The sequence below is a fragment of the Halichoerus grypus genome, chromosome 4 (genome assembly GCF_964656455.1).
Source record: "Halichoerus grypus chromosome 4, mHalGry1.hap1.1, whole genome shotgun sequence".
Classification (NCBI taxonomy): Eukaryota; Metazoa; Chordata; class Mammalia; order Carnivora; family Phocidae; genus Halichoerus; species Halichoerus grypus.
The window spans coordinates 119,499,314-119,514,637 of record NC_135715.1 but is presented as its reverse complement, the minus strand read 5'-3'; the positions used below and the strand labels follow the sequence as shown (position 1 = coordinate 119,514,637).

Sequence of the window (15,324 nt, the reverse complement as noted above, 5' to 3'; positions counted from 1 at the left end):
GGTTGATCGTTAATTTCAGAAAAGATTTACTGCATTGTTACAAAGCAAACCAATAATTTTTCTAGGGCTTTTGAAAGGTAACAGATAGATATAAACTTTAATATAAAAGTGAAGATGATATCCTATTATGTTATGTACACAACAGTTCACATAATACAAAGAAAAGGCTGTTAGCTGATGGCTTTCAAACTCCCAATAATAAACTGCATTAAAGTTGTTTAGCTCTCTATTTATCTCATGAATTTTAAAACATAGTGTAAAAACTGTGCTACATCGAAGTTTTTTAATCAAAATACAATTAAGAATCTATACTGGGTAAACTTTCAGTTTCCTAAAACTTTCATAAGGTAGTGGCATTGGGTATCAGTATAAATTATTATAAAACTTAAATTGCTTACATGCTAAAACTCTGAACAATTACCTAAAAATGACTATTAACAATTAGCAAACCATGCAAGTTAACCTCTTTCTTTTCTATTCATTCTTATTTTATTTTCCATATCGGTTCCTCATAAGGATCATATAAGCAAATATTTGTTTGATTTAAATGATGGTGCTGGTAAAATAAGGGTTAAATAATTGCATACAGAAAAATCTGCAGGGGTGGGAGCTTGTTGCTGCTCAAATGGGGCTTGGTAGAATCCAATATATTTAACAGAATCTGCAAAGTTCATTTAATAAACAAAACCTGAATCTGTAACACTGGTCTGTCCAATGAAGTGATAGTTTAAAGACAAACTCCTTACTTTTTGGTAAGGTTAGGGTTCCAAGAAATACCTTGGCTTTTTAAGTGGAGTAAATGAGTCTGAAAACACTAGGAAATATGGTTTAGTAAGCTGTCCTCTATGGCAAAACTGAACCAAGTTAGTGGTAGACTGTTAATGGCAGCAACTGCAGAGTCTTAACAGCAGAATCAATTAGGCAGGCTACTTTGTAATTAGTGATACTCAGGGATTTTATTTGTGTAGAAAAAAATCCAATGAAAATGTTGAGACTATTCTTCTTGTGAGTAGTTGACTAAAAAAGAGTAAGAAGAAAAAGAGGAAGGAAAGGAGGAGGAGGGGGAGGAAGAGAAAATAGAGGAAGGAGAAGGAGAAGGAGCAGGAGAAGAAGAAGAAGGAGAAGAAGGAGGAGGAGGAAGAGAAAACAATGATTAGTGACAAGAAAAAAAAAAATCCATGGAAAAACCTGATGGTCCAAAAATAAAAACAGTAGCTCTAACAACCAATGTTGGAGAAAACTAGACATTTCGAAGCCAGTAGAAGTTAACCTATATTTATAACTTATTCTCAAATTAGTAAAATATGGATGAGACCAGCATCCTTCCAACTAGAAAACTGTATAACAAGTATTGATTAATACTACAAAATAAAAGCCAAAAACAAAACAAAAACAAATAAAAACAAAAACCCTGTGTCATTGTTCTCTCACCTAGTAAGAAACAGGTGCTATATAAACACAAGGTGGTATTCTGATGTTTATAATTAGTGAACAGAATTTGGGTCATTTCACTAATTATTCTAAGGTCTGCTTTTTCTGTACTAAATGAAAATGATAAAAGTAATTCCTTAAAAACTCAATTTCCCATTTATTTTAAAATAATTCTCCCCCCAAAAGATGTATTTTTCTAATTTTATATATATATACACACATCAAAACTAAAATTAATCTTCCTTTTTTATATATTTGCTATTTATACCTGTGCCTCATTCTAAAAGGCTGTAATCTATTAACTTTCATATTTCCTGATCATTCATCAAACCATGAAGAGAAGTGGCCTAGAAACAAGCTATCAGGAGAATGCCAACCTAGAATAAGAAACGTTTCATTCTTAGCAAAGCAGTTAACTCATATATAGGTAACTTAGACTTGAATATATATGAATCTGTTCTATTCAGACTCCATCCTCTGATTTTAAAAATTTGTTCTATATATTCAAAATTATACCTATGTTCCTCCTCCCAAAAATGCTTTATACCCTATCCAAGTCTTAGCAGAAACATATACGTATTATGTGACACTATGGGGAAAGTAACACTTTCATTACTTTAAAAGATGTTTTCCATGCTTACATATTTTTCAGATGAGTAAAATTCTCTGCATATTCACTGAAAATTATTTTCCAGTGGATGCCATATAATTTAACCTTTCTTTAAATGATTCTGAGACACTACAGATATCCACAATTTTATCTTCTGGGTCTTCTTCCTTCATGTTAGGCCAAAAATCTAAGGTTGACTTTATTTGGCGAAATAATCATTTAGAATCATAAAATGACTGAATGAATAAGAGAGTGAGAAAGAAGCACAAAAACAAAAGAGTTATGGAAAATTGGTAATTCTTAAAAATTTAGCACACAATTTAAAAACAATAGGACCTGAGAATGACTTCCATACGACTTTTATTTTCAATTGTATGGAATTTGGAGAAGGAAATAAGGACTTTTCTGGTTGATAGCATTATAGCAATTCCTGGGAGATAAAAAAACAATTTTAAAAACCTAAGGCTTAAAATTTAAATTTACTGTATAAAAAATTATAAGTAGAACATCATGGATTTTTGAAATGGTTTTGTACAATTTAGAATGTGGTAATAATTTCTAAGTTATTCTTCATTATAAAAATATTGCTATTTAAAAGTAGTATTTCAATTATATACATTTTAATTATATGTAAATGTGGATATGTGTAAAACTTAAGGCTTATGCCTCATCTTACAGTCGCATGTACTGATTTCAAAGAAGCAGCTAATATCAGATGACTTTGAACTCCCTTAAAGTCTAAAAGAGGCCTACCAGATAATCAATTACAAATTCTGACTAAAGGTGGAAAAAGATTCAAAAGTCACAGATGCCTGGAAGGGATTATCAATGTCATGGACTTTACAGATAAATAGCTTTCATATTACAGATGAAAGACTATTGAGTACATTTCCAAAGACACACACACACACACACACACACACACACACACCCCTCTGGGATGCACATATAGAACTGCCCGGGCATATGCTCCTTCTTTGAGATTTGTGACCAGTTGTCCACATTCATTCAACAGAAACACACTCTACCAATACAATCAATCTCTTTGCAGCCTTTCTCCCATCTCTCTAGCCCATAACGGTGTTCTAATTATAACCACTGTGCTCTTTCCTAGCTCGGAGGGAGGCTAAGGGAATGTTGAAAAGAACATTTAATCACTACCATCTGATTCATGAGATGTTCCTCTATCATACTCTAAGGCTTGTCCTGTGCCCCACCACCTCCCACTAGTGTCCACTGGAAAAGGGTGCTGAGGGCCAGTGGTCAGGAAAGGAAAAGACAGGAAAGGAGACTAAGATGGAGAGGGCAAGCCCTCCTTGACTCCCACCTCCCGCCATTTTACATTTATCTGTAATTTCATTTCTCCTCTTTAAATGTGCAGTGTGTGTGTGTGTGTGTGTGTGTGTGTGTGTGTGTTGAATATATGCTGAAGTCACCAAGAAAATCACAAATGAAATGAGGTTGGAGTGCTATCTGCAAGCGAAAATTAGGAAATAAGTCAAAAGCAGGTACTAGAATAAGGAACAAGAAATGCCCTGTGACTCAAAGCAGTTCTGCCAATGGTTTTGGGACTCAGACCAAAATTCAAGTTAGGTAGAGGAGAGTATGGACCTAGAATTTTATCTGGGCTGTCTTTAATTAAATTGTACATTTCTTCTGACTCCATAAGTTTGAAATTCTGTCAATACTCAGGTAGAAAAAATATGACCAACATCAAGTCTAAAATAAAAAATGTAATGCTAAGATAATCATCCCATAAAAATATGTTTATTTTTATGAAAACAAAGTACCTTATAGAATGGAATGTAATTTATCTTGTAATAAATTATGTAAGGCTTTTATACTTTTCAAATGAAAGAACAGCTTTATAATTCCTTGAGGGTCTTTTACGGAATTTATAATAACTGTGGACAGGATTTGTAACCCTACGTGCACATTTTCCTCCTACTCACCAAACACCCTCAAATCCATCAAATGCTTTTTCCTACTTCTCTTTATCATTTGTTCTTACCTACTGCTGTTTATTAGTAGGTCTTTATGTCCCTTATTTCTGTTCACACTGTATTCCCCTGAGCACAAGCCACCCTGCATTTTTCAGGAACCATATTAAAAAAAAAAAAATGTTACTATGATTTTTTAAAAGAATGAGAATTCTACTTTTAAAAAAACTTCTGTACCTACTGGAGAACTGTACTTGTGTCAAAGAAAGCAAAGCTAGACTAAGTAGGAACTGTGCTTTCTCTTTAAAGACATAATGAATCCACCTGAAAAATCACTGAACGTTATAGGATCTAGCCCCAAGAGTTCTGGGGAACTCAGTCTTAGGCTCCTTGAACATTTTTACTGACAGCTTGTATGATACTGAGAACAGGTGTTTATTAAGTATCCATTTGTGGATTTAATTTTTTTTTAAGGAGGTAACTAATTATCTCAAGATCAAAACTAAATTGGCCAAGACCAATTGGTAAAAAGAGTGAGTCATACAAAGTAAAGTCACATAGAATCAAACACCTAACTGCATTTCAGTGCATGGTATGAAATGAAGACAAACAAATATATGAAAAAAAAATCAGGAATCATGTGGTCCAGAAATCACTGTGGTTAAAAAATTAACAAAAGGTTAGGACATATGAAGAGGATGAAGAGATTATTGGTTTCAAAAACAATAATTTTGTTTTTTATTGCCTCTGCACTTGCTCACATTCATATGGGAAAACCAGATAGCATCCAAAATGAGTATCCATATAAACAGAAAATAAAAGACGTGAATACGAAAAGAATATATATGATACATCAAAAGGTGACTGCACACCATTACCTTTCAATAAGTGAAAGTTAAGGGTTGCAAAGCTGCACTCCTAGGAAGGAAAGATAACTATTTGCAATGAATAGCAATATGAAGAAGTACAATTATACTTCCATGAGAAAAATTTATCCTTATTTCTATCTTTTAAAATATGGATCCAACAATAATTGATTTTAAATTTATTTTATGTAAGTAACTATAGTTTGCCTGGGTGCCTATATAAATACATGATGGCTTCTGGATAATAAGCTTCTAAATTCGTGAACAATGTATCAAGAAAGATTCTTTAAATCTTCCCTAACAAGATGTATATCTAGGGCAGTCAACCATTCCTGTTAGATTTATAGAAAGGAGTAAGATTTCCAGATCCTTTAAACCCACCACTAAATGACAAGGTCCAGAGTTTGAGCCATTAGCCTCATGTCTCAGGCATTTTTATTAAAACTTTCAGCTAGATGATACGTTAACTTAACACGACCATGCTATTCATTAGTTCCTAGCATCTAGAATTTTAAAAAAAGAAGGTAACTAAAATAAATTGAAAATCCAAATAAAACATCGATATGGGGATGAGAAGAGGAAAAGAGAAAGAATATTCATTTTAATAAAAGAGTTTTCTGTAGTTTTATTTATAATCAAATTATAAATTTCAAAGAATAACTTCCAATTATATCCTTTAATTTTTTATTTCTGGGCAGAAAAAAGACCGACCACTCCAGGCATAAGGTTGGAAGATCTATATTTGAATATCGAAATTAATTTCAGTATTTGCAAGCTTGAAAGACAGGAATAGAGTTGAAATAAAATTTGCCTTCACATAGGGGTGTGTGGTTGGCTCAGGAGGTAGAGCATGTGACTCTTGATCTCAGGGTCCTGAGTTCAAGCCCTATGTTGGCTGTAGAGATTCCTTAAAAAAAAAATTTTGCTTTCACATAAGTCAATAACATAATTAAAAATAAGGCAGAGAAGTTATAAAAAAAACTTTTAGCAAAATTTAGAGAATTCAAAATAAATATGCATGAAAATTCATAGTAGCAAGGATAAGAAAGCCATATCCATGTTCTTACTGTCCCCCCAAGAATAGAAAGCACTTTATAATTATTAAATAGAACTCTTACATTAATACTGATAAGCTTTTATTCAAAAAATAAGAAAATAATAATAGAAAAATATAAATGAAATTAAATTAGATAATAGGAAGAACATAGCCTATATTTATCATTGAATATGTTTTTGTTGCCATAAAATTCCAAATATTTCTCTATATTAAAAATACATCAATCTTAGATTTAAAATGTCAAACAGGGGTTAAAAGAGGGAGCTAACTATGTGTAATAATATTTAACAAGAAGACTGCATAAGACTGATATCAAAACATTCCACTTATTACTTTAAGATTATGGTACAGCTCCTCTTTCAAAATACAGGTGGCTGTTTCAGGTCACTTCAATCTCAGTCCCTAAGAGAACATGAGAGTAACTTATTAAAGGCAGATCTCCCCTCTAATTTTGCTGAATGTTATTAGTTCCCTAATAAAACAGGACTCCTTTTTAATGAAGTCTAAGGAAATGACAAGAGCTATGAGAATTCACTTTAATTACTATGGCTACAGGAAAAATCAACTCAAACAAACAACTGGCTGGTGAAGGGCTGCCACTGACCAACCCTCTTACCTCACAGACAGCAGGACATCATTTCACCATAGTTCTGTTTAAATATAAATTGACACCACATGTCAATTATTTTTACTCCTAGCACTGACATCTTCTAACAAAAGTAAAGACTTTTATAAGAATATTATATATATCATTTTAATTAGATGTTGTCTTAACACCTTGTGTTAATATAGCACCCTGCTCCAAATTTGTCAACACCATAAATCTTTTATTGTTTTTAATCAGGACACTCCTTACGGTATATGTGGTACATGGCCTTTGCATAAAAATCATTATCAGTGTCCTGAACCACTAGACTGGATACTTCAGATTCATTGTACATTCGTAAAGAACAGAACAAAACAAAACACACACACACACACACACACACACATACACACAAAACAAACAAAAAACTGATATGTAGATTAATTCTAATTATTCTGGCTCTGTTAAAACACAATTTAATAAAGTCTAGAAGCATCTAGAATATGTTGCCTCAAAAGATACTTGTTTTAATAAATGACTTTATATATTTGAAAAACTAGAGAACAGCAATAAATGACCTTTAAAGCCTAATTTTAAATTTCCAATATCCAATCACTATCGTAAACTATTCTTCAGTAAGAATCTCAAAGTAACACATAAACATGAGTTCCTTGACAAAGATGTTTGCACTATATTAACGAGGTGTTCCTCTCCTTCACGTAGGCCTGACCTAAAAAGAGAGATTATATATCTTGATCTATTCATAGAAATAGGCACATACAACTAGCACCAAAGCAATAAACATGTCCACGACACAACTGCTTAGCCTAATCCAAACAACTCACTTAGTTCAAATAGTGGTCAATAACACAATGTGCTAAGTTACATAAAAACCAGTATGCAGCTCATTGAAATTAATTATGAAGAACATGACCTCAAATTACTTATCCATAGTTATCTAAATGAACATGCACATCAAAACTAAGTTGAAAATTTGCCACTAAGCTCTACAGAAGTTAGTGTGTCTTCCTGTCTATAGTGTATGATGTGGAGTGACAGGACAATTGAATTATGTTAAGTCTAACACTTTACTGAGCAACATGATGAAGAGTAATTAGGGTAAAATCATATAAATAAATAATGAAAATGACAGAAGAGCCAAACTTTTTTAAAGCACTTTTAACTACAATATAAGTTGAGGCTGTGAAAGACAATATACTTGCAGAGTGGAATTGAAATTTCAAAGGCAAAATCTCAACTTAAATATTCATCAGATTTTCATTTTATTAATGCTAAGTTCTGAATATGGCTATGGTTCTCTTTGCAACCTCAGATAAATTTTTAAGATTTTATTTGAGGTCATCTTTTTCAATTTATGAACATTTGAAAACTACCTAAGGCAAATGCCTCAAAAAGTTGAATTAAAAAAAAAAAAAAGTTGAATTGTAAATGACACATAGAGAACTGAACTTTTTATTTCTCATTCCCAGGCTCTAATTGGGTGAATGATTAGGGTGGGCTTCTCTTGTTTATAGTGGTGCCCTTTAAGGACTAGATGGACCTTGCTTTAATAACCACTCCATGTGCAAGCTGTCTTAGCATTTACACTGCTGATGGTAAGAAGCAATCTTCTTTAATGGATGCTGAAAAGCTTCAAGTGAAATCTGTAATTGACAAAGGCTTCATAGTAACTGGCAATTAAGAATAAAAGTAACAAGAGGCTTTACAGAAAAAGCACTCAAGCTTTCACAGAATACTTCTCTAGGAAAATATTTAGTAAAAATAAAAATTTAAAAGAACCAGGTGTTGTTTCTTCCACATTATTAACTGCTTTTCGGGTCACTGCGCTTGTTAAAAAGATGACCATACAGTTAATGTTATTGAGTCTAAAGAAATCATCCACCTGCTAATACTGTTAGGAGGAAAAAAAGAAATAAAGAAAAAGTAAAACCCTAAGTGAAAGTTAAGGCAAGTTCAGCACCTATTTCTTCAAAATAAAAGCTGCTCAGTTTTAGTACTTCAAGATTAGTGGAGCAGTGTATTGACAACAAATCAGAAACTCTTTAAAGAGCAAAGCAGCAAGGGTAGGGAGAACAAGGCACTCTACCTCAAGGCTCCAGGAGCCAACACCACTCCGTAAGTGTTACTAATCAGAAAGTGATACAAGCACATTCGAATAATTAATATAAATAAGAGCACGAGAGTGAGTGGAAAAGGAACAGAACTGTCAGCTGTCCTCTCATTGCCCAATCCTCCACACCACCCTACTCCACTCCACCCCCCCGCGCCCTCAGGGACGTTTACCTGTGAGTAAGGTTAGACTAAAAGCCGGGGGAGAGTCCTCCGGTGAGCTATCTTCCGCCGTTGAGGGTTGGCGGTAGCCAGGAGGGGAAGGGGCGGGTAACACTTACTTTGAGCAGCTTACAGCGGATCTGCGCGGAGACCATGTGGCTGTTGCGCAGGTTGCCCACCCGGAACATGAGCGTGAGTTTTCCGTCCCTCATGGAGATGACCGCGTGCTCGCTAAACATCAGGGTCTCCGCGCGCTTCTTGGGCTGGGACATCTTGATGAACATGCAGCCGATGAGGAAGGCGTCCACGATGGAGCCGAGGATGGACTGGAAGAGGAAGAGGATGATGCCCTCGGGGCACTTGTCGGTGATGTAGCGGTAGCCATAGCCGATGGTAGCCTCGGTCTCGATGAAGAAGAGGAAGGCGGAGGGGAAGTTATAAACATTGGCCACGCAGGGCGTGTAGTTGCCGACGTGGGCTTTGTTCAGGTCGCCCCGAGTGTAGGCTATCACCCACCACATGGACGCCATGAAGAGCCAGGCCACGGTATAGGTGAGGATGAAGATGAAGAGGTTCCAGCGCCACTTGAGGTCCACCAGGGTGGTGAAGAGGTCCGAGAGGTAGCGGCTCGTCTCGCTGCCCAGGTTGCCGTGCTGTACATTGCACCGGCCGTTCTTGTCCACGAACCGCTGCCGCTTCTTCTTGGGCACAAGCTGCTGCTGCGGGCCCTGGCCCGGCCCCTGGGGCTGCAAGCCCGAGCCGCTGGACGAGGTGGTCACTACCTGGTAATCGTCCCCAAATTTCCTTCGGAGTGCAGACATAATACGGAGGGGCGAGCCAGATTCAAAACGCGAAGCGGAGGCGCAGGGGCCGAGCGCTGCAAACCAGCACCAATAAGGAGGTGGGGGCGGGGGAGTGAGGGGGGACAAAAGCGAGCGCGCCCGGGGTGGGGGGCGCACCCGGCAGGTAGCTGCGGTCTCTGCCCCCTGCTGACTCCTCTCTTCCCCTGGGACGGAGGCTTTCTCTCCAAGCTGAGTCTTAAAACAAAAAAGTGTTCTCCCGCACTCAAGGTAAGAGGGATGCAAGGACCAAGAACCCAAGCGCAATTTTGCCTCCAAGCTTTTCGAGGCTTCTCTTTTCCTCCCCCACCAACGGCATCCCGGGCCACCTCTCGCCTCGCCACAGCCCTCCTGACTACGCTGCAGCACTCCCAAACTGACTTTTAAAATTAACGAGTTGACGGGCGAGTCCCACCCCACCTGCCAACTCGCCAGGCTGCCGAAACTGCGCTACCTGCTCGGACCAGACCCTCCCCCCCCCTCCCCGCAGCTCCCCGATCGCCCGCTCCCCGGAACAGATCCCCGCTCCCCCCCGGCACTCCCGCCTCCTATCTTTTGGCCAAAATCCCGCCCAGAGGCATGTCTGCCGGGCACTGGTGCAACACCCCCCACCCACGCCCTCCGGGCTCAGAGTCCCCGGCTCCGGACTCCAGAGACGCGCTCGCCCGGCGTCCGCGGGCCGCAGAGTTTCCGCGGGCGCCCCCAGGGCCCTCCCGCCGACTCTCAAGGGCCCCCAGGCCGCCCCCGCGCCCAGCGGAGACGCGGCGATGAGCGAAACCCGAGCACTCACCCACCGGGAGAGGGCAGGAGGCGGCGCGGCGGGCGGCAGCGGCACCCTGGCCTCGCACTCCGCGCTCAAGGCTGTTTTCCTCACCCCCACTTTTCCTGGTGTACCACGGTGGGCACCAATGCAGGTCCCCCAAGCTCCGCACCTCCCTGAGGGCACCACGCTGCCCCCACCAGGAGGATCCTGGAGCGCCCGCACGGACTGACTTGGGCGCGGGACTTGAGGGTTCCTTGGCGCCGTGCTCTCTTAGCAGGCGACAGCTGCGCTGCTGTAAGGGGTTCGAGCCTCGAGCTGCCGGTCAGACTTTCAGGTTAAATACCAGCGCCGCTTCAGCCCTTCTTCTGCTTCACGGTGCCTACCTTTGCCTCTTCCCTCCTCGGTCCCCCACTCCCTGTCCGCGCCTCGGTGGCTCCGGGTAAGATGCTAGGCGCGAGCAGGGGCGGCGGGAGAGTGGTGTATGCGCTGGTGCGTGTGATCAGCTGCAGAGCCGCGCTAGCCCCGCCTGTCCCTGCCTTCCCCCGCTGTTCCACCAGCCTGAATTGCACCTCCGCGCCTTAGTTGAGCCCGCAGTGTCTGACAGCTGAGGAAAAAGCGAACCCCTCCAATGAGGAGCAACTCTACATCCGCTCCCGAACGCCAGCCAACTCTCCTTCCTGGCCCCCCTGCCTCGAGTCCGAAAGCGCCCAGCAAGCAGCAAATGCTGCCCTCCGAGAGAAGTAACAATACGTCCCTGTAACTGGGGCTCTCATTTAAACCGATGCGTGGATGCACCATAAACAGAAAAACCAACTGGCTCCACAATGAGCATGTTCAGAACTCAGAGTTGCAAGTAGCAGAGGGGGCCTTAGGATGGGAACTGAAGGGAGGGGAGACACTAATAGGAAAATTCACAATCCTATTCGAAATGCTCAGAATGAACACAGTTAATGTGTGGCTGTAAAGGAGGGAAGAAAGCTGGATTTTAATGACCCGGGGCCTGGCAGTTAACTTAATGGAGGGGCAAAGTGCAGAAATAGTTAATATAGTGCCCATGTGTCAATACCAGCTTATTTACCACATTTCATGTTCGTTTTAAAATGCCATTGTATATTATGGCATATTCCCTTCAGATACGTGAAATTGATTTTGTTGGAAAATCATCAAATCGTGGTGTTATAAAAGCAAAGGGCTGCTGTAAGACTCCCATGCAAATGAAAATTAGTACATAATCATTCTACTAGTTCTCTGCCAATAGGTAGCCCCTTCTACCTCTCTAGCCCTAAACCCTACTGCAGGTAAGCCTTGCACCTTGTCAACCATAAGTAGAGAACTCTCACTGTCATTTGGTCTCTCACTGTCATTTGTCATCTATCCCGAGTTACAGAGTGTTCTCCTGCAGGCTCTCTGATAAGAGGTCAGTAACTCTGTTATTCTTTAGGATTACATAAGAAGGGAAAGTGACACTGTGGGAAGTGGAGACTGCTGTGGGTCTGCAATCATAAGACCTGATTTGAGTCCTGGCCTTGCCATTTACAAACTCTGTGACCTTGAGCAAGTAGCTAAACATCTTTGAGCCCCAGTCTTTGGCTCTGGAAAAGCAGAGTCTTAACATTTTCCCAATGTTGGTTTTATTAACTATTTTTGCTGTGAAGGATGTTATATACTGGGCTGTAAAGTTGCAACAAGGCCAAGAGATTAGGAATGAGTTTTGGGGGTTGGCCCCATGCTGTTACTAACACATATATTCCCTTCTCATTCCTGATTACTCTCCCCCTAACTCCCTCTGCCCTTGCCAGGCTGGCTTCTTTCAATTCCTGAAACCCACAGAGGCATAGGCCCCATCCTTGTGCCTTTGCCCTATCTGTTCCCTCTTCCTGGAGTGTTCTTGCCCTGCTGTTCCGTGTTGCTGGCTCCTTCAGTCAGTCCGCTCTCAACCTGAAAGCATCCTCCTCAGAGAGGCCTTGGCTGCCCCCCAAGTACCCCCATCACACAGCTCGGTTCATCTTCATTTTATTTTCCTAGCTGCTGTTTTCTTTGTTCATTGTTTCTCTCCCCCCTCCATCGCAGTTCCTGGCATGTAAGCTCTACAGGAGCAAGAACTTTGTCTATTTTGTGCACTGTTGCATCCCCAACACCTGGGACACTACCAGTCTCATACTCGGGCCACCATAAATATTTGTTGGATCAACAACAGATATACCAATCTATAACAAATGTACCAATCTGTATCACTAGAAACTCCATGTACACTGAAACTCTCTCTGAATAATACAGAATTAAAAGTCATCACCAAATCAACCATATGATTTAATATAAAAGAATGTGTCAATTTTTAAAAAGCAATATTTTCTATCCTTATTAGCTTTGGAACTGATATTCAATGAGCTGCCAAATCCTTTTGATTGTACTGCTGCAATATCTCTCATGATTTCCCTCTCCCTCTTTAAAAAATCTCCTATGATTCTAAGGAGATAGATCTAGTAATATTGTCTAGGACAGTTTGAAGGAGCAAAAGACTGAGGACAATGATTTTCTTGTCCTCAGTCTTTTGCTCCTTCAAACTGTCCTAGACAATATTACTAGATCTATCTCCTTAGAATCATATAAGCTTAGCAGTGGAATGGAAACCAAAGAGTTCTCTGATTATTTCATTTGATTATTTCATTTCCAAACTTTTATGCATTCCCACTTTTCAAAAATCACTTCTCTATGAAAAACCCTTTGTCATTTTCCAAGAACCAAATTTATAAACAAATAACTTTATACTTCGAGAGACATGGTCTAGTCTAATCTTCTCACTTAACAAAGAAGCAACTCGAAGCTGGAAAGAGAAAATAAAGTTGCTCAATGTCACAGTATGGATAAGTGGAAACCTTGAGATTTGAACCCAGAACAATGCATCTCCAGAATCTGGGTGCTCTGCCATCCCTTACCGGGTGCCTAGAAAGGAGTGTGGGATTCCTGCTCGACAACCAGGGTCTCCTTCCACTCTGCCATCTTCTCATACGCGTTGAAATCAAAGGGCCTCCAAAATATGGCCTAATCTATCTTCCCAGAATCATCTCCCACCTTCCCTTTAATGTGGGCTCTGCTCCAGCCAACTTTGACTCTTAGCAGTTTCCCAAACATACTCTACATTAACTTCATTTATTCACCTTCTTTCTTGTCACATAAATATCCTTTTTTCTATCCCTGCGAAGTCCAAATCCCATCACTAGCATGCAAGGAAGGGAAGGATTTCTTCAGCTTTTATTTCAAGGGCCACCCCCTCCATGAAGCTTTATTTTATTCTGCCCCTAAGAGTAATCTACCTCTTCTCTGAATTCTCATTCCCCTAGATTTGCAATGTGGCATTTATTTATTTATTTATTTATTTTTTACTCTCTAGTCTGTATTTGAGCTCAAAATTCACCAAGATTTCCCCCATAAAATGGCAAGCACCCTGACTATCCACCTCTTAATATTTTGACACTGCCCAGTACTCTGGCTCTCCAATTTTTCCTTGCTCGTGGTAAATAATTAATAAAACTTTAGAGAGAACTGCAATGTGTTTAGCCTACTTTAATGTGTCAGGCAATGTGCTTGGAACGTTATAGTTAGTATTTACATAGCTAGAAAGATGGTGGAGTAGGGATTTCAAAACATGTGTGCCCATTTTCAAGGTCCTTATTCTCTTAGAGGAACAGTACTGCCTGATAAGTTACATATTTTTCGGGATGCCATCACATCCCACTTTAAATGTGACTGAGCCTTTGACCTGTTTGTGACATTGAGTCCACTCCTTGGAAATGTTTAAAGATGAACCAAACTCATCTTCCCCTGTCAGGATAGCTGCTTCCGTGATGACGTTCTGGAGGGCAGCCAGCCCCACTGTGCTGAGGCCAGGCAGGATGTGTGGGGAATAGATGACAGAAGGCCACCTAATCAGGTGCTGTTTGATGAACTGAAGTAGAAACACTGTAAACAGAATGGGTCAAAGGAAGGAGAGGCACACAATTTCAGCCAAGGCCACAAGGCCAGAAAAATCTGGAAAATATATAACTACAGAATACACAATCATTTGGAGTCTAACATTTAAAGATAGGGTGGTAGGTTATAAACAGACTACCATACAGTTCTTTGGGGGGAGGAGACGGGTCAGGGAAGGGGAATCAAGGCTATATTTAACAACAAACTCAGTTAAGAACAAGCTTCATACTTATTCTGCCCAGAAAGTGCTTCTGGCAATATCTCATTTGCTGTGTCCAGAATGAGTAGTATCACCAAGAACTAGACCTTCAAAAATAAAGGATATGATTCTGTGTCTTAATACTAAAAAGGCATGACTTTGCACAGGCATTCACCCTATTATGTAACTGAACAGTGTAGGGAAGAGTATATTTAATGTAAAAGGAAAAAAACCCTCTGCCCCTGAGAAGTCCAAATTCTAAAAATGACTTAATCGGCCAACTGTGAAAAAAGCAAGGCTTTGAACATCTCCGTATACCTGGATCCTTCTTCTCATCACTCACTTATTGCCACTGTGACTCCTACCATGTGATAGTCTGCGTGGCCAGAAACATTAATTACTCTCAGGTGAAAATGACATTGTATTTAGTATCTCTTTACTCCTAATCCTATCATTCTCCAAGGTACAATGAAGACATGGGCAGGCCTGGGGATCTGAAGTGCTTATGCTTCAAAAGGTGACACATTCCATTGCCACCATAAGTTCTGCTATATCTGGGAAGAGGTCACCCTTTGAAATTCTATATGCAATTTCTGGCAATAGAATGGTGTTACTTTTTTTTTTTTTTAACCCTCCTAAAAAAGAATACTGAAGTTATTTTCTCTCTTGCCAAAAAGAGGAGAAAAAAATGAAAAGGAGAAATCAGTTGGAGATTTGATTGCGCAGACTTGGGAATAGAGAGGCATTGCCATACCATGGTGGATGACTC

General features: G+C 39.9%; 1 protein-coding gene across 5 annotated transcripts in view; it reads right to left on the bottom strand.

The window, feature by feature from the left end:
- The window catches only part of KCNJ3 (potassium inwardly rectifying channel subfamily J member 3), a 150,863-nt gene extending 138,578 nt beyond the window's left edge, over positions 1–12,285 (bottom strand). For 4 of the 5 annotated variants that reach the window (XR_004913523.2, XM_036080514.2, XM_036080511.2 and 1 more), the window contains exon 1: positions 8,902–10,090. Coding sequence is in view for 4 of the 5 variants with exons in the window: in XM_036080514.2 (XP_035936407.1) it covers positions 8,902–9,603 (702 nt within the window). In the remaining variant the exon portion in view is untranslated. Of the gene's footprint in view, positions 1–8,901; positions 10,091–10,767 lie in introns of those variants that run through there. The other variant, XM_036080510.2, reaches the window with a different exon arrangement.
- Between the last annotated feature and the right edge of the window lie 3,039 nt (positions 12,286–15,324).